We start from the raw sequence: 23,271 nt of genomic DNA, 5'->3' as shown, positions 1-23,271 counted from the left end.
TGGTAGTTGTATTGTATCAGTATCTCGCTGTGTAAGCCTGGTAGTTGTAGTGTATCAGTATCGCGCTGTGTAAGCCTGGTAATTGTAGTGTATCAGTATCGCGCTGTGTAAGCCTGGTAGTTGTAGTGTATCAGTATCTCGCTGTGTCTTACTGCTTGTGTATTGCTTTATCTGTAGATACAGCTGGCCCAGTTGTATAATCTGTTCCCGGTGGTCAATTGTGTGGCATTTTTCTGCGCTCTGATGGGTGAATAGTGGGCATCCCGTTCATTCTCCACTCAGCAATTTATCCCGTTTAGGAATTAAATAGAAAAATTGGGACACACTAATCCACACATGGCACTGAATACAAATGTAGACTTTGGTTTATAAGGAGCTCGGCCTGTTATGGAAGCAGTAGTCATGCACAAGAAAAACATGGCGAGAAAAAGCCAGAGTTCTAACACCCACATTTTGCCATGTCGCAAACAAAGCATGCCATCTGGCTGCTCCACCAAGAGATATTTTTAAGTAAACTGACATTCTGTAAAATTCCAACAGACGAGGTGGCGGGACATGGTGCGGGGCACAGAGGAGTGACCAAACCTGCCCATGTTGTCATACTCTATCAACAAACTGGTAAGCTGCTCCTTGTGTTATTTGTCAGTTACTGTGCATACAAGGACATGATACACTAAGGCAGGCTGCAGGGACCTAATAAGATCCTGAGCTCATGAATTTATAGAGCACAGAAGTCAACACCCTGGGATACAACTTATTTAAAGCCCAGGTCACTGTGTAAAGCCAGTATTAGGTGTGACAGACATAGTAATAGGCTGTGTCCTGTAGGGTGTTGTTGATCTGCAGCCTACATCTCAGCTGTATCCTGGCTCCATCCATGCTTTACCTGGGCCCCGATTCTCTGTTTATTTTCTCTGCTAACTTTGACAGAACACCATAGGAGGAAATCGGGTGGGATTGCAGTGGAGGGCATCAGATATTTGGGTGGGGAGGCCTATTGGCACATCACGACCCCAATCCAGATTTCCCTCACCCCGCCGGTACTGCCGCTGGCCACACCTTCCCTGCCCGCTGCTTGCAAATGGTGGCGAAGACACGGCCTAGGTCCGCAGCGAATTTCCTTTCTTTGCTCCCCAGTTATCGCCACTTCCTGGGTTCACCAGGGGAAGTGGCGGTAAAGACCCACAGTTTCCTCCTCAAAGGAGGGAGCGGGCCTCGTGTTTCAGGCTGCCGTGTCTGCCTGTTCATCCAGCTGTCTGTCGCTCTCCTACGAAAACCACCTCACTGTTTTGTCGTCCGTACCCTTACTAATGAGTGGCTGCAATTATCAGACCTCGAACCAGAGCCTTTCAGAATGTCATCAATTCCTCTGCCGAGGGACTCTGTGCTAGAGGGCAGTTACAGGTACTGTAGAGATGGAGTTGTCAACCCTCCAGGATTATCCCGGAGTCTCCAAGAATGAAAGATTAATCTCCTCGACTCTGCAGCGAGCCACACGGGAAAAAAATCATAGGAGCATTAAACAAGTTTTTTCATTTTCCTTGAACACTTTAGTTTATTCATTATAAAAATATTGGAGATGGAAAAGAAAGGGTGTTTGACTGAGCGGGGTGGTTGGCGGCGAGAGGGCGTGTGATGAAGCCTCCAGTAATACCTCCAGCCAGAGTTGGCAAACCCTATGCAGAGACCAGTTCCACAACAAAAGGACTCTTAGCTCGTTCTTCTGATGTACTGTTTGTGGCTTCAGCACAAACACCAGTTGAAGAAGCAGTACATTTAAAAATGGCCCAGTTACACAGATTAATTAGAAACAGGGAGACTTATTGTGCCAATCAATTAACACACAATCACTGAAATGTTCTCAGCTGCTGACTAACCTTCATTGATGTTATCTTTAGCTCTTCGCACACACACATACTGCTGTTATTCACACTTCGATATCTAGCAAATGCTCGTATAAATACTGTGAAAGGCAAAGGTCCCATTACTGAACCCCGAGGCACTCTGCTGGTTACCACTTTAAAATGGAACTGCTACCATTGGAGTTAATTAACTTGGGAACTAATGAATAATAAAATGCATGGAAAATGCAGGCAGCACGAGTACAGTGACCATCAAATTCTCCCCGCTCCCTGTTCATCAAGGAGCTGCTAATAACCCTAGTGGCAAAATCTGGGCCGAGATCGTCTTTCGGATGAGACGTTAAACCGAAGCAGTTATCTGGACACATTGCAGGCCCTGACAACATGCAGGCAGGAGCTGTATGTGTGGGGGTCATTGCGTAGAGCTGGTGCAGCCAAAGGCCTCGGTCAATGCGTGTGTTTGTGTGAGGCATGTAGTTATAGGCGGGTGGAAGGGTCTAAACTGTTAAGTTGCGGCCACGATTATTTTGTGCTGCGGACAGATAACTGCGCGCTTCCTTATTTTCTTCACAACATTCCATCTTTTTTGCTGGTAAAAGGCAAAGAAGAGACACAGTCATACAGTAACAGAGCAGGAACGAAAGCTATTTAATCTCCTACAGCTCACATGCTGCAGAAACATGTGACTGGGTTAGGGTCAGCGTCAGCGTCAGCAAGCAGACCCTCAGGAGAGAGTGAGTGAATGTACAGTCTCCCAGGAGAGAGTGGGTGATTGTCCAGTCTCCCAGGAGAGAGTGGGTGATTGTACAGTCTCCCAGGAGAGAGTGGGTGATTGTACAGTCTCCCAGGAGAGAGTGGGTGATTATACAGACTCCCAGGAGTGGGTGATTATACAGACTCCCAGGAGAGAGTGGGTGTTTGTACAGTCTCCCAGGAGAGAGTGGGTGTTTGTACAGTCTCCCAGGAGAGAGTGGGTGATTATACAGACTCCCAGGAGTGGGTGATTATACAGACTCCCAGGAGAGACAGTGGGTGATTATAGACTCCCAGGAGAGAGTGGGTGATTGTATAGACTCCCAGGAGAGAGTGGTGATTGTACAGTCTCCCAGGAGAGAGTGGGTGATTATACAGACTCCCAGGAGTGGGTGATTATACAGACTCCCAGGAGAGACAGTGGGTGATTATAGACTCCCAGGAGAGAGTGGGTGATTGTACAGACTCCCAGGAGAGAGTGGGTGTTTGTACAGTCTCCCAGGAGAGAGTGGGTGATTGTACAGTCTCCCAGGAGAGAGTGGGTGATTGTCCAGTCTCCCAGGAGAGAGAGTGGGTGATTGTCCAGTCTCCCAGGAGAGAGTGGGTGATTGTCCAGTCTCCCAGGAGAGAGTGGGTGATTGTCCAGTCTCCCAGGAGAGAGTGGGTGATTGTCCAGTCTCCCAGGAGAGAGAGTGGGTGATTGTCCAGTCTCCCAGGAGAGAGTGGGTGATTGTACAGTCTCCCAGGAGAGAGTGGGTGATTGTACAGTCGCCCAGTAGAGAATGGGTGATTGTACAGACCCTCAGGAGAGTGTGGGTGATTATACAGGGCTTAAAATTAATAAATCCCCAGGGTGCTGAGGGAGCTTAGCGAGATTTGTGAGCTACTGACAATCATTATGAGGACATCCATGAACACTGGGGCGATACCAGCACATTGGACAAAGGCTAACATGGTGCCTTTATCCAAAAAGGATGAAAGCAGACAATGGCAGCTACAGGCTCATTAGTCTTACTTCAATTCTGTGTCAGGTAATTGAATTTCAATTACCAGGAGTAAACTTGAGATATCTGTACAACAATAACCTAAGAAACAGCAGTCAACATGGCTTTAGACAGGAAGATCTTGTCTGACCAACCTCCTTGATTTATGTGAGGAAATGACAGCCCAAGTTGACTGTGGTAAATCCTAAGACAGTGTGTACTTAGACTTCCAATAGACATTTGATAAAGTTTCACATGAAAGATTACCAATTACTAAGGTATGGGGAAATCAGGGCAAAACATGGGTATGGATAAGAAATTTGGCTGAAGGGTACAAAGCAAGAGGTATGGATGGAGGTGTAATTTTGAGGGTTGTCCTAGATGGATAAATGTTTTTTTTAATTTTTCATGGGATGTGGGCGTCGCTGGTAAGGCCAGCATTTATTGCCCATCACTAATTGCCCTTGAGAAGGTGGTGGTGAGCCGCTTTCTTGAACCACTGCAGTCCGTGTGGTGAAGATACTCCCACAGTGCTGTTAGGGAGGGAGTTCCATGATTTTGACCCAGCGATGATGAAGGATCGGTGATATATTTCCAAGTCAGGATGGTGTGTGACTTGGAGGGGAACTTGGAGGTGGTGGTGTTCCCATGCGTCTGCTGCCCTTGTCCTTCTAGGTGGATGAGATCGCGGGTTTGGGAGGTGCTGCCGAAGAAGCCTTGGTGAGTTGCTGCAGTGCATCTTGTAGATGGTACACACTGCAGCCACGGTATGCTGATGGTGGAGGGAGTGATTGTTTAAGGTGGTGGATGGGGTGCCAATCAAGCAGGCTGCTTTGTCCCGGATGGTGTCGAGCTTCTTGAGTGTTGTTGGAGCTGCATTCATCCAAGCACGTGGAGAGTATTCCATCACAAGTCCAGGTCTTGTTGCATGCGGGCATGGACTGCTTCATTTTCTGAGGAGTTGTGAATAGCACTGAACACTGTGCAGTCATCAGTGAACATCCCCATTTCTGACCTTATGTTGGAGGGAAGGTCATTGATGAAGCAGCTGAAGATGGTTGGGCCTAGGACACTGTCCTGAGGAACTCCTGCAGTGATGTCCTGGGGCTGTGATGATTGACCTCCAACCATCTTCCATTGTGCTAGGTATGACTCCAGCCAGTGGAGAGTTTTCCCCCCCGATTCCCATTGACTTCAGTTTTACTAGGGCTCCTTCATGCCACACTCGGTCAAATGCTGTCTTGATGTCAAGGGCAGTCACTCTCACCTCACCTCTGGAATTTAGCTCTTTTGTCCATGTTTGGACCAAGGCTGTAATGAGGTTGGGAGCCGAGTGGTCTTGGCGGAACCCAAACTGGGCATCAATGAGCAGGTTATTGGTGCGTAAGTGTCGCTTGATAGCACTGTCGATGACACCTTCCATCACTTTGCTGATGATTGAGAGTAGACTGATGGGGTGGTAATTGGCCGGGTTGGATTTGTCCTGATTTTTATGGACAGGACATACCTGGGCAGTTTTTCACATTGTCGGATAGATGCCAGTGTTGTAGCTGTACTGGAACAGCTTGACTAGAGGCGCGGCTAGTTCTGGAGCACAAGTCTTCAGCACGACAGCTGGGATGTTATCGGGGCCCATAGCCTTTGCTGTATCCAGTGCACTTAGCCGTTTTTGATATCATGTGGAGTGAATCGAATTGGCTGAAGACTGGCTTCTGTGATGGTGGGGACCTCAGGAGGAGGCCGATATGGATTGTCCACTTGGCACTTCTGGCTGAAGATGGTTGCAAACGCTTCAGCCTTGTCTTTTGCACTCACGTGCTCGGCTCCACCATCATTGAGGATGGGGATATTCATGGAGCCTCCTCCACCAGTTAGTTGTTTAATGGTCCACCACCATTCACGACTGGAAGAGCTGCATGGTCTTCCTCATCTTGTAATCATGGAAAGGGTGTGAAGTTGATGGGATGCAGTATCTCTGAACTGGATCTAGAGAGGCAGAGTGCAGTTTGAACTGGGACTAGGTTGGTTGGATGCGGGAGAGCAAGTGTTGAAGGATCCGTTCAGAAAGTGATGGTCTGGTTGATCGATTGAAAGTCCATGCCATTTATTTTTCCTTTCTTTTAGATTAAACAATCTATTAATTGCGAAGTTTAACAGTGCTTAAAATGAACCAGAATACATCATTTTCACGTAAAAAGTTTACATTTTCTGGGGCGCACACCTTTAGTAATGCACCACCCATTTAGTGTCTTCCGCATTTGTATTTCCTCTTTAAGCTCTCATGGATTTATATTTTCTCTCGCCTATATATTGAAGGATTGTTAGGCTCTGAAAGCCAAGTGTTACCTCACAAGTCGCATCTGAGCCATGAAACCCGAGGTACTGAATACAGACCACCACAGTTCGTGGTCAGCAGCTTATTCTTTGGACAGGGATTGACTGGAGTGAGTAGCTCAGAAGGCTACCAGCATGGTCACACTCTCAACTTCCTCAGCAGGTTTCACAGGACCTGGTATAATAACAGCTGGCTGAGCTTACAGTCTCTCGACCCCAGTATCACTGCTCACAACTGTTCCCACTTACCATGAAAATTATACTCTCGATGGTCCTCTTAAATACCACTAATCAAATGAAGTCTGAAAGATGTTACATCTGCTAAATAGGAAAGTACTTAGTGTCAAACAAAGGCAGCTGCTTTTTTTTACTGCTAACTAACTCCGAGGGATCGGCGCTGGATTGCACCCAGCATGGTGAGAAAGGACAGTGTTGGTGAACCAGAGGTTTTCTTTTTAACTTTGCCCACAGCAACATGAAAAGCAGTGCATTCAGCTCAGAGCCAATATAACCCATTGTGCACACAATTCCCCGCTCTCCCTCCATCTTGACAAGAGCTTGAGCTCATGGTCATATGGCACCTGCATTGCCAATAGACTGGATTTTTTATCAACTGATCCCAACCGTCACATCAAGTTTTATTAAAGTTTCCATTTGATTTTTTCCCCCCAAGTGTTGGCCAGTCTCAAAATATTACCTAATTCAGGAATTTCTCAGCACGATGTGCACACATGATCCTCATTTTTAATTCAGCTGTATCCAGGATACAGAAAGCCCACATGGCATTAAGAGATGGTTCCATGCAAATCTATACCTCACAGACGCCCCCTCTTTCTTCACCTCTCTCGCAGTTCTGTGGTATTTTGGCAATTCTGTTGCCCCTTGAACAGTAGGCAAAGAATTCAGGGCCTACTCTGCAGAGACTTTAAGAACTCTGAGGCGGAACCACTGGTTGATTTAGAGAGGTTTGCTGGCATTCCTATTCTGGCTGCTGTCAGGAGAGGAGAGGGGGTGAAGGAGAGAGGAGAGGAGAGGGGTGAAGGAGAGAGGAGAGGGGGTGAAGGAGAGAGGAGAGGAGAGGGGGTGAAGGAGAGAGGGGAGGAGAGGGGTGAAGGAGAGAGGAGAGGAGAGGGGGTGAAGGAGAGAGGGGAGGAGAGGGGTGAAGGAGAGAGGAGAGGAGAGGGGTGAAGGAGAGAGGAGAGGGGAGGGGGTGAAGGAGAGAGGAGAGGGGAGGGGGTGAAGGAGGAGAGGGGAGGGGGTGAAGGAGAGAGGGGAGGGGGTGGAGGAGAGGGGAGGGGGTGGAGGAGAGGGGAGGGGGTGAAGGAGAGAGGGGAGGGGGTGAAGGGGAGAGGAGAGGGGGTGAGGGAGAGAGGAGAGGGAGGGGGTGAGGGAGAGAGGAGGGGGGTGAAGGAGAGAGGAGAGGGGGTGAAGGGGAGAGGAGAGGAGAGGGGGAAGGAGAGAGGAGAGGAGGGGGGGAAGGAGAGAGGAGAGGAGGGGGGGGAAGGAGAGAGGAGAGGAGGGGGGGAAGGAGAGAGGAGAGGAGGGGGGGAGAGAAGGAGAGAGGAGAGGAGGGGGGGAGAGAGGAGAGGGAGGGGGGGGGAGAGAGGAGAGGGAGGGGGGGGAGAGAGGAGAGGGAGGGGGGGGGAGAGAGGAGAGGGAGGGGGGGGAGAGAGGAGAGGGAGGGGGGGAGAGAGGAGAGGGAGGGGGGGAGAGAGGAGAGGGAGGGGGGGAAGGAGAGAGGAGGGGGGGAAGGAGAGAGGAGAGGGAGGGGGGGGAAGGAGAGAGGAGAGGGGAGGGGGTGAAGGAGAGAGGAGAGGGGAGGGGGTGAAGGAGAGAGGGGAGGGGGTGAAGGAGAGAGGAGAGGGGGTGAAGGAGAGAGGAGAGGGGGTGAAGGAGAGAGGAGAGGGGAGGGGGTGGAGGAGAGGGGAGGGGGTGAAGGAGAGAGGGGAGGGGGTGAAAGAGAGGAGAGGGGGTGAAGGGGAGAGGAGAGGGGGGTGAGGGGGAGAGGAGAGGGAGGGGGTGAGGGAGAGGGAGGGGGTGAGGGAGAGAGGAGGGGGGGTGAAGGAGAGAGGAGAGGGGGTGGAGGGGAGAGGAGAGGAGAGGGGGAAGGAGAGAGGAGAGGAGGGGGGAGAGGGGGGGAAGGAGAGAGGAGAGGAGGGGGGGGGAGAGAGGAGAGGGAGGGGGGGAAGGAGAGAGGAGAGGGAGGGGGGGAAGGAGAGAGGAGAGGAGGGGGGGGAAGGAGAGAGGAGAGGAGAGGGGTGAAGGAGAGAGGAGAGGGAGGGGGGGAAGGAGAGAGGAGAGAGGGGGGAAGGAGAGAGGAGAGGAGGGGGGGAGAGAAGGAGAGAGGAGAGGAGGGGGGGGAGAGAGGAGAGGGAGGGGGGGGGAGAGAGGAGAGGGAGGGGGGGGAGAGAGGAGAGGGAGGGGGGGGAGAGAGGAGAGGGAGGGGGGGGAGAGAGGAGAGGGAGGGGGGAGAGAGAGGAGAGGGAGGGGGGGAAGGAGAGAGGAGAGGGAGGGGGGGGAAGGAGAGAGGAGAGGGGAGGGGGTGAAGGAGAGAGGAGAGGGGAGGGGGTGAAGGAGAGAGGGGAGGGTGTGAAGGAGAGAGGAGAGGGGGTGAAGGAGAGAGGAGAGGGGGTGAAGGAGAGAGGAGAGGGGGTGAAGGAGAGAGGAGAGGGGAGGGGGTGGAGGAGAGGGGAGGGGGTGAAGGAGAGAGGGGAGGGGGTGAAAGAGAGGAGAGGGGGTGAAGGGGAGAGGAGAGGGGGTGAGGGGGAGAGGAGAGGGAGGGGGTGAGGGAGAGGGAGGGGGTGAGGGAGAGAGGAGGGGGGGTGAAGGAGAGAGAGAGAGGGGGTGAAGGGGAGAGGAGAGGAGAGGGGGAAGGAGAGAGGAGAGGAGGGGGGAGAGGGGGGGAAGGAGAGAGGAGAGGAGGGGGGGAGAGAGGAGAGGGAGGGGGGGAAGGAGAGAGGAGAGGGAGGGGGGGGAAGGAGAGAGGAGAGGAGGGGGGGGAAGGAGAGAGGAGAGGAGAGGGGTGAAGGAGAGAGGAGAGGGAGGGGGGGGAAGGAGAGAGGAGAGAGGGGGGGAAGGAGAGAGGAGAGGGAGGGGGGAAGGAGAGAGGAGAGGGAGGGGGGGAAGGAGAGAGGAGAGGGAGGGGGGGAAGGAGAGAGGAGAGGGAGGGGGGGAAGGAGAGAGGAGAGGGAGGGGGGGAAGGGGAGAGGAGAGGGAGGGGGGGAAGGGGAGAGGAGAGGGAGGGGGTGAGGGAGAGAGGGGGGGAAGGAGAGAGGAGAGGGAGGGGGGGAAGGAGAGAGGAGAGGGAGGGGGGGGAAGGAGAGAGGAGAGGAGGGGGGAGAGAGGAGAGGGAGGGGGGGAGGAGAGGGAGGGGGGGGAGAGAGGAGAGGGAGGGGGGAAGGAGAGAGGAGAGGGAGGGGGGAAGGAGAGAGGAGAGGGGTGAAGGAGAGAGGAGAGGAGAGGGGTGAAGGAGAGAGGAGAGGAGAGGGTGAAGGAGAGAGGAGAGGAGAGGGGTGAAGGAGAGAGGAGAGGGAGGGGTGAAGGAGAGAGGAGAGGGGAGGGGGTGAAGGAGAGAGGAGAGGAGAGGGGTGAAGGAGAGAGGAGAGGGGGTGAGGGAGAGAGGAGAGGGAGGGGGTGAGTGAGAGAGGAGAGGGAGGGGGTGAGGGAGAGAGGAGAGGGAGGGGGTGAGGGAGAGAGGAGAGGGAGGGGGTGAGGGAGAGAGGAGAGGGAGGGGGGAAGGAGAGAGGGGGGGAAGGAGAGAGGAGAGGAGGGGGGCAGGGGAGAGGAGAGGAGAGAGGGGAAGGGGAGGAGAGGGGAAGGGGAGGAGAGGAGAGGAGAGGAGAGGAGAGGGGAAGGAGAGGAGAGGGGAAGGGGAGGGAAGGAGAGGGGAAGGGGAGGGAAGGAGAGGGGAAGGGGAGGGAAGGAGAGGGGAAGGGGAGGGAAGGAGAGGGGAAGGGGAGGGAAGAGATGGATAGATGCACAGACAGCACCATGTACATAGAGAGTGAAAGAGAAAGCAAGAGGAAAAAAGAGGTAAACGTAAGAGTTAACTTTCTCCCATGTACGTCCTTCATCTCCATGTTAGGACAGAGTGATCATTACTAATTAAGAGACTATTTATACCACACAGCATCTATCCAATTACGCTTAAAAGGGGATTGTTCTTTTACCACACAGAGGGTAAACTTGGTTTTGCTGCTCCTGTGAGTTAGTTCAGGTAGAGCTGATTTTGAAGTGTTGAATTGAATGTATAATTGTGGGGCTTTCCATTCAGATCCACCCTCCCTCTTTCAGCAGTGTATTTATATCTTGCAACAGCTAACATGTATATCTGGAAATTTGCTTATAAACAGTTACTTATGATTCGATGTCAGATGGTTGCCCTATCTTAAAATGTCTGGCTGCTGTTCATCAAAGTGCCATGTGATGTGCTCTGATTCCCAACAAAACATCTGTCCATGTATCATTGATGGGTAACATTATTATTTGATGCGGATACCCAGACATCCAATAATGCTTCTCTTTGTTTGGAGCAACCAAGAGTGTCAAACCCCAGGTCCTTTTTGTGGTTCCTTAGTTCTTGCTGCGTTTCCAAAGTTCAGGAGCTCTTTGAACATTCAGCCTGTGTGTTTCACAGGAATCTACCAAGCTGAGGGATAGAGAGAGAAACTATTTTTATTTCAAGAGATTATGAAGTTCTGGCACAATTGCAATTCGAGGGCACGGGAGCACCAGACATGCCAGAGACGGCCAGTGTTTGACGAGCAGAGCAACAAAACAAATCCCAAGTGTAAAGGGGATGCGATACGAGGAAAGATTAGAGGAGCTCAGGCTCTGCAGCCTGTAAAGAAGGTCAGTTAAACTGGGACCTCACTGAAGTGCATGAAATATTAATTGGCTGTGGTAAAGTAAACCCAGAATATTATTTCAAATCAAGTCTGGGAAGTATCATCAGAACACAGAAATTCAGAATTACTTAACAGATATCAGGAAGAACGTTCTATCCTTAAAGAGTGAAAATAATCTGCTAGGCAAAGCATTTGAGGTAAAATATTTGGAACCTTTAAAGTATATTTGGTGCCTCAATGTGATAAAGTTAGGGGACTGCAGAAACAGACTTCAATGTGATAGTTCGGGTACTAGAGGGATGGCAGACTTAGGATACTGGAGGAATGAGTGTTGATTGGATGAATAGCTTTTTCTCATCCTCGCCTTCTCCTATGTTCTAAGTTCCTTTCGATACTACTACAAACCACAGTATGCATTTCACTGTGTTTTTTATTTAAATAGTATTATTTAAAAACCAGCAAAGGATGACTTAAAAAAAGAGAGAGATGATGAATTATAAGAGTAAACTGGCAAGAAACATTAAAACAGATAGTAAGAGCTTCTACAGGTATATAAAAAGGAAGAGGGTAGCTAAAGTAAACGTTGGTCCCTCAGAAGATGAGACTGGGGAATTAATAATGGGAACGGGGAAATGGCAGAAACTCTGAACAAATATTTTGTATCTGTCTTCACGGTAGAAGACACTAACAACATCCCAATAATGGATAATCAAGGGGCCACAGGGAGGGGGGAACTAAAGACAATCACTATCACTAAGGAAATAGTACTTGGTAAAATAATGGGACTAAAAGATGACAAGTCCCCTGGACCAGATGGCCTGCATCCCAGGGTCTTAAAAGAAGTGGCTGCAGAAATAGTGGATGCATTGGTTGCAATATACCAAAATTCCCTGGACTCTGGAGAGGTCCCAGCGGATTGGAAAACCGCAAATGTAACACCCCTATTTAAGAAAGGAGGGAGACAGAAAGCAGGAAACTATAGACCAGTTAGCCTAACATCAGTCGTTGGGAAAATGCTGGAGTCCTTCATTAAGGAAGCACTAGCAGGGCATTTGGAAAAATCATAATGCAGTCAGGCAGAGTCAGCATGGTTTTATGAAAGGGAAATCATGTTTAACAAATTTGCTGGAGTTCTTTGAGGAGGTAACGAGCAGGGTGGACAAAGGTAAACTAGTGGATGTGGTGTACTGTATTTGGATTTCCAGAAGGCATTCAATAAGATGCCACTTAAAAGGTTACTGCATAAGATAAGAGCTCACAGAATTGGGGGTAATATATTATCATGGATAGAGAATTGGCTAACTAACAGAAAGCAGAGTGTCGGGATAAATGGGTCATTTTCTGGTTGGCAAACGGTAACTAGTGGGGTGCCACAGGGATCGGTGCTGGGCCTCAACTATTTACAATCTACATTAATGACTTGAATGAAGGGACCAAGTGTAATGTAGCCAAGTTTGCAGATGATACAAAGATGGGTGGGAAAGCAAGTTGTGCAGAGGACTCAAAGAACCTGCAAAGGGATATAGACAGGCTAAGTGAGTGGGCAAACATTTGGCAGATATAATGTGAGAAAGTGCAAGGTTATACACTTTGGCAGGAAAAATAAAAAAGCAAATTATTATTTAAATGGAGAGAGATTACAAAATGCTACAGTTCAGAGGGACCTGGGGGTCCTTGTGCATGAAACACAAAGTTAGCATGCAGGTACAGCAAGTAATCAAAGAGGCAAATGGAATGTTGGCCTTTATTTCGAGGGGATTGAAGTATAAAAGCAGGGAAGTCCTGCTACAACTGTACAAGGTATTGGCGAGACCACACCATGAGTACTGCATATAGTTTTGGTCTCCTTATTTGAGGAAGGGTATACTTGCATTGGAGGCAGTTCAGAGACAATTCACTAGGTTAATTCCAGAGATGAGGGGGTTGACTTATGAAGAAAGGTTGAGCAGGCTGGCCTATACTCATTGGAATTTAGAAGAATGAGAGGTGATCTTATTGAAACATATAAGATACTGAGGGGGCTCGACAAGGTAGATGCAGAGAGGATGTTTCCCCTTGTGGGGAAATCTAGAACGCGGGGGCACAGTTTCAGAATAAAGGGTCGCCCTTTTAGAAGTGAGATGAGGAGGAATTTCTTCTCAGAGGGTCGTAAATTTGTGAAATTCTCTGCCCCAGAGAGCCAGAGAGGCTGGGTCATTGGTGGAGATAGACAGATTTTTGCAAGATAAGAGAGTGAAGGGTTATGGGGAACGGGCTGGGAAGTGGCTTTGAGCCCAAGTTCAGCCATGATCTTATTGATTGGCGGAGCAGGCTCGAGGGGTCAAGTGGCCTATTCCTGCTCCTATTTCTTATGTCTGCTGCATTTGCCAACATAACACCAATGATTGCATCTCAGAGAAGTATTTATTTGTGAAGGACTTTGAGACATCCTGAGGACATGAAACACAGTATATAAATGCAAACTTCCTTCCTATGTAGAATGATTTAATGAGGAACACTAAATGATATTCTACTTTATGAAGCCATGTGTATGAAGATTAACAATGATTATCTGCACCTATTAATCATTGGCAGCCAAGCATGACACTGTGGCAATGGGACAATGTCCTTGAGCTTGCACCCAGCCTTTACACTGCTAACCATGGCTCCTGTATCCCAGGAGCAGAATCACAAACCCAGCTTATTTTGATTGCATGACTGTGTGTTCATCACAACCGCATCATTTACAGCCCATCAGTCACATCCAGGGGTCAAGGTAGAAGCATTCACGTCGCGGCCCTGTTTCAACCAATTCTACCACCACCACGCACAGCATGCCTGAAGACGGAAGTAGTCGTCGATGTCAGAAACACAGGTCTTTTTCAAGACCGGCATTGACTGTTATATCAACAACAAGGCGCAAAAATGTGTCCAGTTCTGGCTGGGCTATGTATAGACTGTCCGTGGACACTATAAGAAGAAGAAGAAGTCACATCCACACCTTATATCTGCCGTCAGTCACAGCCCACCCACCCCTTGTATATAGCCCGTGAGTAAATATCCCCCCCTTTATATCATGTAAGTCACTGATGCTGCCTTTGTGGTAACTCTCAGCCTCAGGTATGACTGGGAGGTCAGATTCCTCATAACGTCTGTGCTAATGTAAGTGAGCTCCAAGCTATGTACTGCTGTTAATGGCTATTACATTTTGCAGCAGACATTTCCTTGGATTCAGTGTCACTGACCACTCCCATAGGCAGACCTCACATCCCCTGTGAACCAGAGTGTGCCGTTACTTGCCCACTATCTACATAAATGTAGTGGGACCCATGGGTCCGACGGTACAGACTCCAGCTTTTTTCTCTGTCACAGGTTAATTTCAAAAGCTCTTCTGGCTCCCAACCCACATCAGCAGCAAACCCAGGTTGTGTGCAGCCCATTTATTGAGCGCCATTATATTACCGTGGTTCTCTATGGCGTTTATTCCAAGAAAATTGCAGGCACTTACTGATTTCGAGTTGCCGTTGGATTCGCCCTTTGCAACGCTCCCTGTAATCAGTCTGTGTGCCATTGTACTCGGACATCACTTCCACAAATTTACGGGACAGTGTAGAATGCTGCAAGCAAAGAGAAACAGGGTTTGAATTGGAGTTGTGCAATAAAAGTACGGTCACGGCAGCCACAGCGAGCGGCCTGTTATCCACACCCTGTGCTATGTACTGCTCCCCAGCTGAGAGCACGTGCACCCTGATTCTGCCACTGATTATACTCCCCAGAAAACTTTTATTTTTCCCACTTTATTTGTGCAGTTTCCAGTTTTGGAACCTCCAATTAACATGAATATTGCATTTTTCACCTAAAAAGGAAGGAGCTGTTGCTCAGGTTTTATTTAAAGCTATTTTCTATTTGCAAATTAGGAATACATTCTTTGTCTTCCTACTTTACATTTTCTCAGTAGTGACAGATAATCTATTACTGGGAGATATTTATTTTTAAAATTGCTCAACAGCAAACCATGGATTATTCCAGTCAGGATTGTAGGCAGTAAACTTAGAATTAGTACAATCCTTTCCGATCCTGCTGCATTTCCAGAGTGGCCCAGGGAGATCCCTTGGAAAATTTAGACTTTTTTTTGAATGTTGTTGCCACTGCCCCCCATCCAGTAAATGGTGAATATTCCATCATATTCCTGACCTGAGCCTTGTAGATGGTGGATAGACTTTGAGGGGTCATGAGGTGAGCCACTGGTCTCAGAGTATCCAGCCTCTGCTCTGCTATTGTACATCTGATGTTGATATGACTGATCTAGTTAAGTTCCTGGTCAATGGGTACAGTAGCATGGTTATGTTATTGGACTAGTAATCCAGAGGCCTGGACTAATGATCCGGAGACACGAGTTCAAATACCACCACAGCAGCTGGGGAATTTAAATATAATTAAGTAAATCTGGAATAAAAAGCTAGTATCAGTAATGGCGACCATGAAACTACCGGATTGTCGTAGAAACCCATCTGGTTCACTAATGTCCTTTAGGGAAGGAAATCTGGCCTATGGGTGACTCCAGGCCCATAGCAATGTGGTTGACTCTTAACTGCCCTCTGCCACTCAGTTGTATTCAACTTCTCAAGGGCAATTAGAGAGTGGCAATAAATGCTGGCCTTGCCAGTGATGCCCACATCCCGTGAATGAATTTTTAAAAATGCTGACCCTAAGACGTTGATGGTGTGGGACTTAGTGATGGTCGTGCTGTTGAAGGTCAGGGAGAGATGGTTGGATTTTCATTTGTACGAGATGGTCATTACACAATGTTACCCACCACTTGTCAGCCTAAGCCTGGAATTGCCCAAGTTTTTCTGTAGGCTGGCATGGATTGCTTCATTATTGGAGGAGCTGTGAATGGAGCTGAGCACTGGAATAGTCAGTGAACAGCTCCACTCATGACCTTATGATGGCGTGAAGGAGCTGAAGATGGTTAGGCTAAAGACATGTTAGTACTATTTCCTCTCATGAATACTTGAGTATATTCATTATTTTATGTTCATCCTAAGCTTGGGCCCTGTTAGCATCTGTTAACATTCTCACCTCTTCTCTCTTGCCCTCTTACTATTATAGGATATAATATTAATTCTGGTAAATTCAGTAACTTGTAACATATCATGACATTGTTGGCCATTCAGGAGCATGACACCGAGGTACTAACTGAAAGATACCCAGCGAGTTTGTTTACAAACAGATTAAAGTCGCAAATTATGGGGAGTGTTCCCATGGTCATGAGGAACAAAATATTTATCCAACTTTAAAAAAATCTATTATTTGGAAATTTTCAAGGGTACAGAATATAACCACTGAACATAGGACAATGAAACCACGGGGAGGGGACAATAGTACTGTACACCACGATCAAACAACAAAACCATGGGAAGGAATCCATGGTATTGGAGGCCACCAAAAGAACAATGAAACTGCAAGGTAGGATCAAACGTACTGGAAGTCAAATGTTAATAAACCGCCAGTAAACATAGCAAGAGTAACAGAACTACTACTAGCTGAGCATGGAAAAGAGAATAAACCTTCCCCTGATCAGAGGTAAGAGTACAGACCCGAAAGTGGACATCAAGAGGGGGCAGCCAGAGAGAGCAGCAAGAGAGAGGCTGAGCAAAGAGGCAGCAAAGGCTGACAGCAGAACAACGGGAATCAGGTCTTGAAGGAAAAAGAAAGAGATTTGTCCCTCCCAAAGGAGGAAAATGTATGACAAACAAGAAGTAAAATGCTGGACGAATAACCTCACCAAAAGAAGGGAAGAGAACAGGAGCGGACAAAGAAATGCCGTGCCATCCAGATGCACCCCAGTATCCCTGTTTCACACTGACCAGTCTGATCAATGATTGCTCCCAAATCTGTTTCCTTTCCAGCATCTGCCAGTGAAGACCTTTTCATGTTATCTGGCTTCACATTTATACCAGCCTATGCAAAAAAGCAGCAGAAATTTTCCTTCTCATCTTTCGAACCACAAGTCTAATCAGTTCCTCCCTAGCTGGCCCAGTGCATGGCACCTAAAGTTATCCTCGAGGTCTTTACACTTTAATGGGGAACCTCATTCCTCAGAGTCCCTGTGAAAGACCTCGCCAAATGTTCCTATGTCATTGGTTCTTACATGACAGATACATGGGCAGGTTGGCCTCCAGCACTGACTAACGTAGATTTGTTATGGTGACACAGGTCTTTTTCCCCCATTGTTCCCTTCCCTGCAGCCCCCCCCCCCCCAAACTGAACACGAGTTCATCAAATGAGGTCAAATGTGGAACTGAAAATAACTCTAGTTGAGCTTTCACTCTCAGTGCTTAATTACACCCATTCTGAAAATTAGTGTTTGGAAGTGCACACAGCAGAGGTTTTAATTGCTCTAATTGTTCTTTAATAACCTTGTGGTTGAAGAGTTGCAAGAGGCTCTCCCTTGGGTACTTTTCATTGAAGAGACAGTGTAGCGTGGAACAGATTATTAACAGACATTACCTGTGCTTTCGGCTCACACCATTTATTGATGATTGATGTGTGATACGTGACAGTGCTTCAATGGAGTGTTCATTCCAATATCTCTGACAATTCAACCTAAAACCGATGAGAGTGAAGTGGTTAACATGGAATCTCTTGGAGTGTGTAAACCAGTGCTTCTGGCAAAGTGAAGAGAGGTGGGCAGTGTCAGTGATCATTCCCTCATCCACAGGGCAGACAGCTAATGGAAGGAATCAAGATACCCCCATAAAATGAGTCAAAGGACTCAGTGAGTTACAGTGCATAGGACTGCTGCAGATGAGTGCCCTCTAGGGCGAAGCTGGGGCAGTACCAGCCCAGTGAAGCATCAGGAGGGCACTCAGGATGCAGCTGGGACAGTACCAGCCCAATAGAGCAGTGGGAGGGCAGCTGGAGCAGTACCAGCCCCATGCAGCGCCAGCCTAATGCAGCAGCAGCAGGAGGTTGGATCTCTGGAGGAAGTTGCAGAAGAGGTTCGCTAAATAAAGAGAATGTATAGTTCTGCATATGACTGAGGGAGACTTGGAAGGCTGATAGGCAGGAGGCTTGCAACAGTCCTGCAAAGTTCAGGGTGTCCAACAACAACTCTGAGGACAGAGACTTGTGGTCCAAAACCAGCGAATGGGGCACGGAGTATTGATCGAGATAGCTGAGGAAACGGAGAGTAAAGCACCAGAGTGTCAGAAAGAATGATTTGAACAAGGAGGTGTGAGAGAGGGACTGAAACCAAAAGCAGAACTGCAGGAGGACAGTGCAGGAGTTGAGGAGACGCCGAAACAAGGGAAGCTGCAAGAACTGAACCAAGCTAAAACTGTGGAAGAAGTTCTCAAGCAAAAGCTTTCCTGCCCACAGAAATGAAACAGCCTGTGTGGATGTAACAAACAGTTACCGAGTCTGAGCAGGCCCCTTTGGCAGCTGATGCATCTAATATTTGAGGATATTTATCTCCATCTGTCCATATTTACAGAATCATCAACGATCACAATGGATACTGCCTCAGTAAAATTAAAAAGATGAGTCATCCAATAAATCGCAGAGATTGAATACTGCACAATCCAGAACTTTAATGATAAATTCTCATTATAATGTGAATTCATAAGTGGGCCCTGCTATTGAAGAAATCCAACTGCTCACTGAGAATTAATTTGCGTCATATATATTGGTGTCATGGGGCAACCATTTTGTCAGATATTGTTCCATCATACTGGCTCTTGGTTTAGGAACACAGATCACAGGAGACTGAAAACTTGCCCTCATATTCAGAATACAATATTAACAGTTTCAAAGTTGCAGTTTCCATGCCTGAAGAGTGGAAAATAAAAGCAGCACCTTCCGTTGCTGAGAGAGGTCTATCTTCAGCCTCACCTTTGAGTGTTTGAGCTTCTATGTCCCCAACCTGAAAATCCGTGGTGTTAATGTTTAAACAATAAGTAGCCTTGAACTATAACTGGCAGGCACGAAAAGTCAAGTTATACAAGTCACACAGCATGGTTAATGGTAGCTTGGTTTGATTTTGTAGTCTCCAGTGCTTTTACCAGGTTTACAACAATAACCACTCTGAGATCATGCAATCGACTCTTGGCAAAAACAGACCAGTAGCAGTTGAGAGCATCTATGGGTTAACAGTTTCCACTAAATAGAATATTACAACCTGGCGTAGGCCATTTCTCTTCTGTTCCCTTCTAGATGATGTCACATCACTGAGGATAGGAATATCCCATTACAATGGATTCCTCAGGGAGGCAAAAATCTTGCAGCTTTATTTTAGCTTATTTATAAACTTGTTTTTTTCCAATTACATTGTGTAAGGTTGAAATATATTCAGCTGACTCACTCAATTTAATCAGTGCCACTTGTATTTGCGTAATAATACAAGATAATGAACACGTTCTACTTCACCACATCAGTGGATCCTCTTGCTTGATTTAAACAAAATAACTTCTAACTGCCCTGCTGAATTTTAGCCTTCTGAGTCTAGGGAAATCTTGCTCTTGGAGTTTTTTGTTTAAAAAGCTGACTTGAGTGAGTGTTTGTGTCTTTGATTTTATCTCAGTGTTCACTGGCCAAAGCAGAGGGCCTATGCCATACAGCTCCTGACAAGTGGACAGGATCCAGACCTCGCAACACAGTGGGTGTGAGGTGTTTATCAACAGCCAAGACAGACTAACAAATTGCTCATTGTAACCCCTTTCCAAATCCTCTCTGTGGAAAAATGGTCAAAGATCCCAAAATATGAGCTTTCCGCTCACTTGTGATACAATCAAGCAGTCACTTTGTGAATATTGATGGTACCAAGGGCTGGATGCTCCGCTGCTATCCGGCTCCAAATCAGGTGGGATATTAGGAAAATGGGGCAGTGAGGTCTACCGCCGCCTCCCTGCTCCGACCTCGATTCCCCTCCCACCCCTCTGGAAACTCGCCGTAAAGAGGGAAAATCCAGCTCCAGGTCTATGTCTCCATGCAGCTCCAAAAAGCTGCTGAGCTATGCTAAAAAATTTTGTCCCATCAATTTAATTATTTAAAAAGTTTATCTGGATTTTTACAGCGATGGTGAGAGAGCTTCATCCCTATTGGGTGTGGAGTCTCTCGACTCTGTCAGCCAGTCCGGCTGCTGCATTATTACTCAGTCACTGCACAGATCTGCATTGTGTGTGTTGCAACCTGCAGCTTTGACGTCTGCTATGACTGTGCGCAGCACTGAAGACCCAATGCACTGAAATAAGACCATCTGTTACTGAAGGACAGTGCAGTCATGGGAATGACAAAATAATTACCAGGAAAATACTGATTTATGTTGGATAACTGCACTCTGATTTTATCACCAACCGTTGCAACATAATAGACAGATCTAGCAGCATAAACCTCTTGCATCAGTCTGCAACCCAACACAAAATGTGTCGACGTTTTCTTGAATGCGACAGAACTGCAGTAGTGCCAACCAGAGGGTCAGATATTGACCTTTCACTTCCCCAAGCGAAGGTCATACACTAGCATTTCAACTCCAGGGAGGGTCAGACAATTCACAATTCAAATCGCTTTATTGGCATGATAAGTTACATCTTATGTTGCCAAAGCATCAAAATACATTTATGGTTTACCACATAAACGCAGTTCTATTCATACAGTGTATAAACAGACACTGGCCTTTCACCTCTGGTGCCCAAGATTGAATCCAGCACAGCATGTTGTAATGGAAAACTTCTCACACTCATGGGTATAGATGGGACAATTTAAATCCAGTTTCTAGTATGGGCGAGTCCATAGCACACAATTGCCCACAAATTGGTCAAAAAGCAAAACACTGCACGTGCTCGAAATCTGGATCAAAAACAGCAACCGTTGGAAACATTCAGCAGGTCAGGCAGCATCTGTCGAGCGCACAAGCCAATGTTTCAGGTGTGGGATCCTTCCTCAGAACAGAAGGGGCTTCAAACACAAAATGTTGACTTGTGTTCTCTACACATGCTGCCTGACCTGCTGAATAGTTCCAGTGATTTTTATTTTTTTTTAAAACACAAATTGGTGCTAGATTGGTAGTTGCACTCAGATAGATCACCAGGATAACTGAGATAAATGAAAATGTCATATTGGTGCAGAACAAAATGCTTTCCATCTGTACAGGAACTTTTATCTGTATCTAACATGTGCTGCCCCTGACCTAGGAGTGTTTGATAGAACAGTGTAGAGTGAGCTTTACACTATCTAACCAATGCTGTACCTGAGCTGGGAATGTCTGATGGGACACAGTGTACAGTGAGCTTTACACTGTACCTAACCCATGCTGTCCCTGATCTAGGAGTGTCTGATGGGACAGTGTAGAAACATAGAAGATAGGAGCTGGAGTAGGCCATTCGGCCCCTCGAGCCTGTTCCGCCATTTAATGAGATCATGGCTGATCATCCAAATTCAGTACCCTGTCCCTGCTTTCTCCCCATATCCCTTGATCCCTTTAGCCTTAAGAAATACATCTAACTCCTTCTTGAATATATTTAATGAATTGGCCTCAACTGCCTTCTGTGGTAGAGAATTCCACAGGTTCACCACTCTCTGGGTGAAGAAATTCCTCCTCACCTCAGTCCTAAATGGCTTACCCCTTATCCTTAGACTGTGACCTTTGGTTCTGGACTCCCCCGCCATCGGAAACATCCTTCCTGCATCTAGTCTGTCTAGTCCTGTTAGAATTTTATAAGTTTCAATGAGATCCCCTCTCATTCTTCTAAACTCCAGCGAATATAAGCCTAATTGACCCAATCTCTCTCCATACGTCATTCCTGCCATCCCAGGTATCAGTCTGGTGAATCTTCGCTGCACTCCCTCCATGGCAAGAACATCCTTCCTCAGATAAGGTGACCAAAACTGCACACAATGCTCAAGGTGTGGTCTCAACAAGGCCCTGTACAACTGCAGCAAGACATCCTTGCCCCTGTACTCGAATCCTCTCGCTATGAATGCCAACATACCATTTGCCTTCTTAACCGCCTGCTGCATCTGCACACTTACCTTCAGCGACTGGTGCACAAGGACACCCAGGTCTCGTTGCACTTCCCCTTTTCCCAATCTATTGCCGTTCAGATAATAATCTGCCTTCTTGTTTTTGCCACCAAAGTGAGTGAGCTTTGTATCTGTATCTAACTCATGCTGTCCCTGACCGAGGAATGTCTGATGGGACAGTGTAGAGTGAGCTTTACACTGTATCTAACCCATGCTGTAATGTGGATTTACAAAAGGTAAATTTACAAAATCGTGCTTGACTAATCTACTGGAATTTTTTGAGGATGTAACTGGTAAAATAGATAAGGGAGAACCAGTGGATGTGGTGTATTTGGACTTTCAGAAGGCTTTCGATAAGGTCCCGCATAAGAGATTAGCGTGTAAAGTTAAGGCACATGGGATTGGGGGCAAGGTATTGACTTGGATAGAGAACTGGTTGGCAGACAGAAAGCAAAGAGTTGGAATAAATGGGTCTTTTTCCGAGTGGCGGGCAGTGACTAGTGGGGTACCGCAGGGATCGGTCCTAGGACCCCAGCTATTCACAATATATATTAATGATCTAGACGAGGGAACTAGATGTAATATCTCCAAGTTTGCAGACGACACAAAGCTGGGTGGGCGTGTGTGCTGTGAGGAGGATGCCGAGAAACTCCAGTATGATTTGGACAGGTTGGGTGATTGTACTGCATCTGCCATGCATCTGCCCAATGTGGATAAATGCGAGGTTATCCACTTTGGTGGCAAAAACAGGAAGGCAGATTATTACCTGAACGGCAATAGATTGGGAGAAGGGGAAGTGCAACGAGACCTGGGTGTCCTTGTGCACCAGTCGCTGAAGGTAAGCATGCAGGTGCAGCAGGCGGTTAAGGCGGCAAATGGTATGTTGGCCTTCGTAGCGAGAGGGTTCGAGTACAGGAACAAGGATGTCTTGCTACAGTTGTACAGGGCCTTGGTGAGACCACATCTTGAGTATTGTGTGCAGTTTTGGTCGCCTTATCTGAGGAAGGTTGTTCTTGCCATGGAGGGAGTGCAGCAAAGATTCACCAGACTGATACCTGGGATGGCAGGAATGACGTATGAGGAGAGATTGGGTCGACTGGGCTTATACTCACTGGAGTTTAGAAGAATGAGAGGGGATCTCATTGAAACTTATAAAATGTTAACAGGACTAGACAGACTTGATGCAGGAAAGATGTTCCTGATGTCCGGGGAGTCCAGAACCAGGGGTCACAGTTTAAAGATAAGGGGTAAGCCATTTAGGACAGAGATGAGGAGGAATTTCTTCACCCAGAGAGTGGTGAACCTGTGGAATTCTCTACCACAGAAGGCAGTTGAGGCCAATTCATTAAATATATTCAAGAAGGAGTTAGATATATTTCTTAAGGCTAAAGGGATATGGGGAGAAGGCAGGGACAGGGTACTGAGTTTGGATGATCAGCCATGATCTCATTGAATGGCGGAGCAGGCTCGAGGGGCTGAATGGCCTACTCC

General features: G+C 47.6%; 1 protein-coding gene across 4 annotated transcripts in view; it reads right to left on the bottom strand.

Moving 5' to 3' along the window:
• The window catches only part of LOC147102168 (syntaxin-1A), a 256,279-nt gene that overhangs the window by 52,970 nt on the left and 180,038 nt on the right, over nt 1–23,271 (bottom strand). For all 4 annotated transcript variants that reach the window (XM_085964451.1, XM_085964453.1, XM_085964452.1 and 1 more), the window contains exon 6: nt 14,267–14,375. In XM_085964451.1, coding sequence (XP_085820577.1) covers nt 14,267–14,375 — 109 coding nt within the window. The remainder of the gene's footprint in view (nt 1–14,266; nt 14,376–23,271) is intronic.

Source organism: Somniosus microcephalus, chromosome 22 (assembly GCF_052327205.1).
Source record: "Somniosus microcephalus isolate GS21.2 chromosome 22, FLI_Smic_1.0, whole genome shotgun sequence".
Taxonomy (NCBI): domain Eukaryota; kingdom Metazoa; phylum Chordata; class Chondrichthyes; order Squaliformes; family Somniosidae; genus Somniosus; species Somniosus microcephalus.
This window is presented reverse-complemented; position numbering and strand designations above follow the sequence as displayed.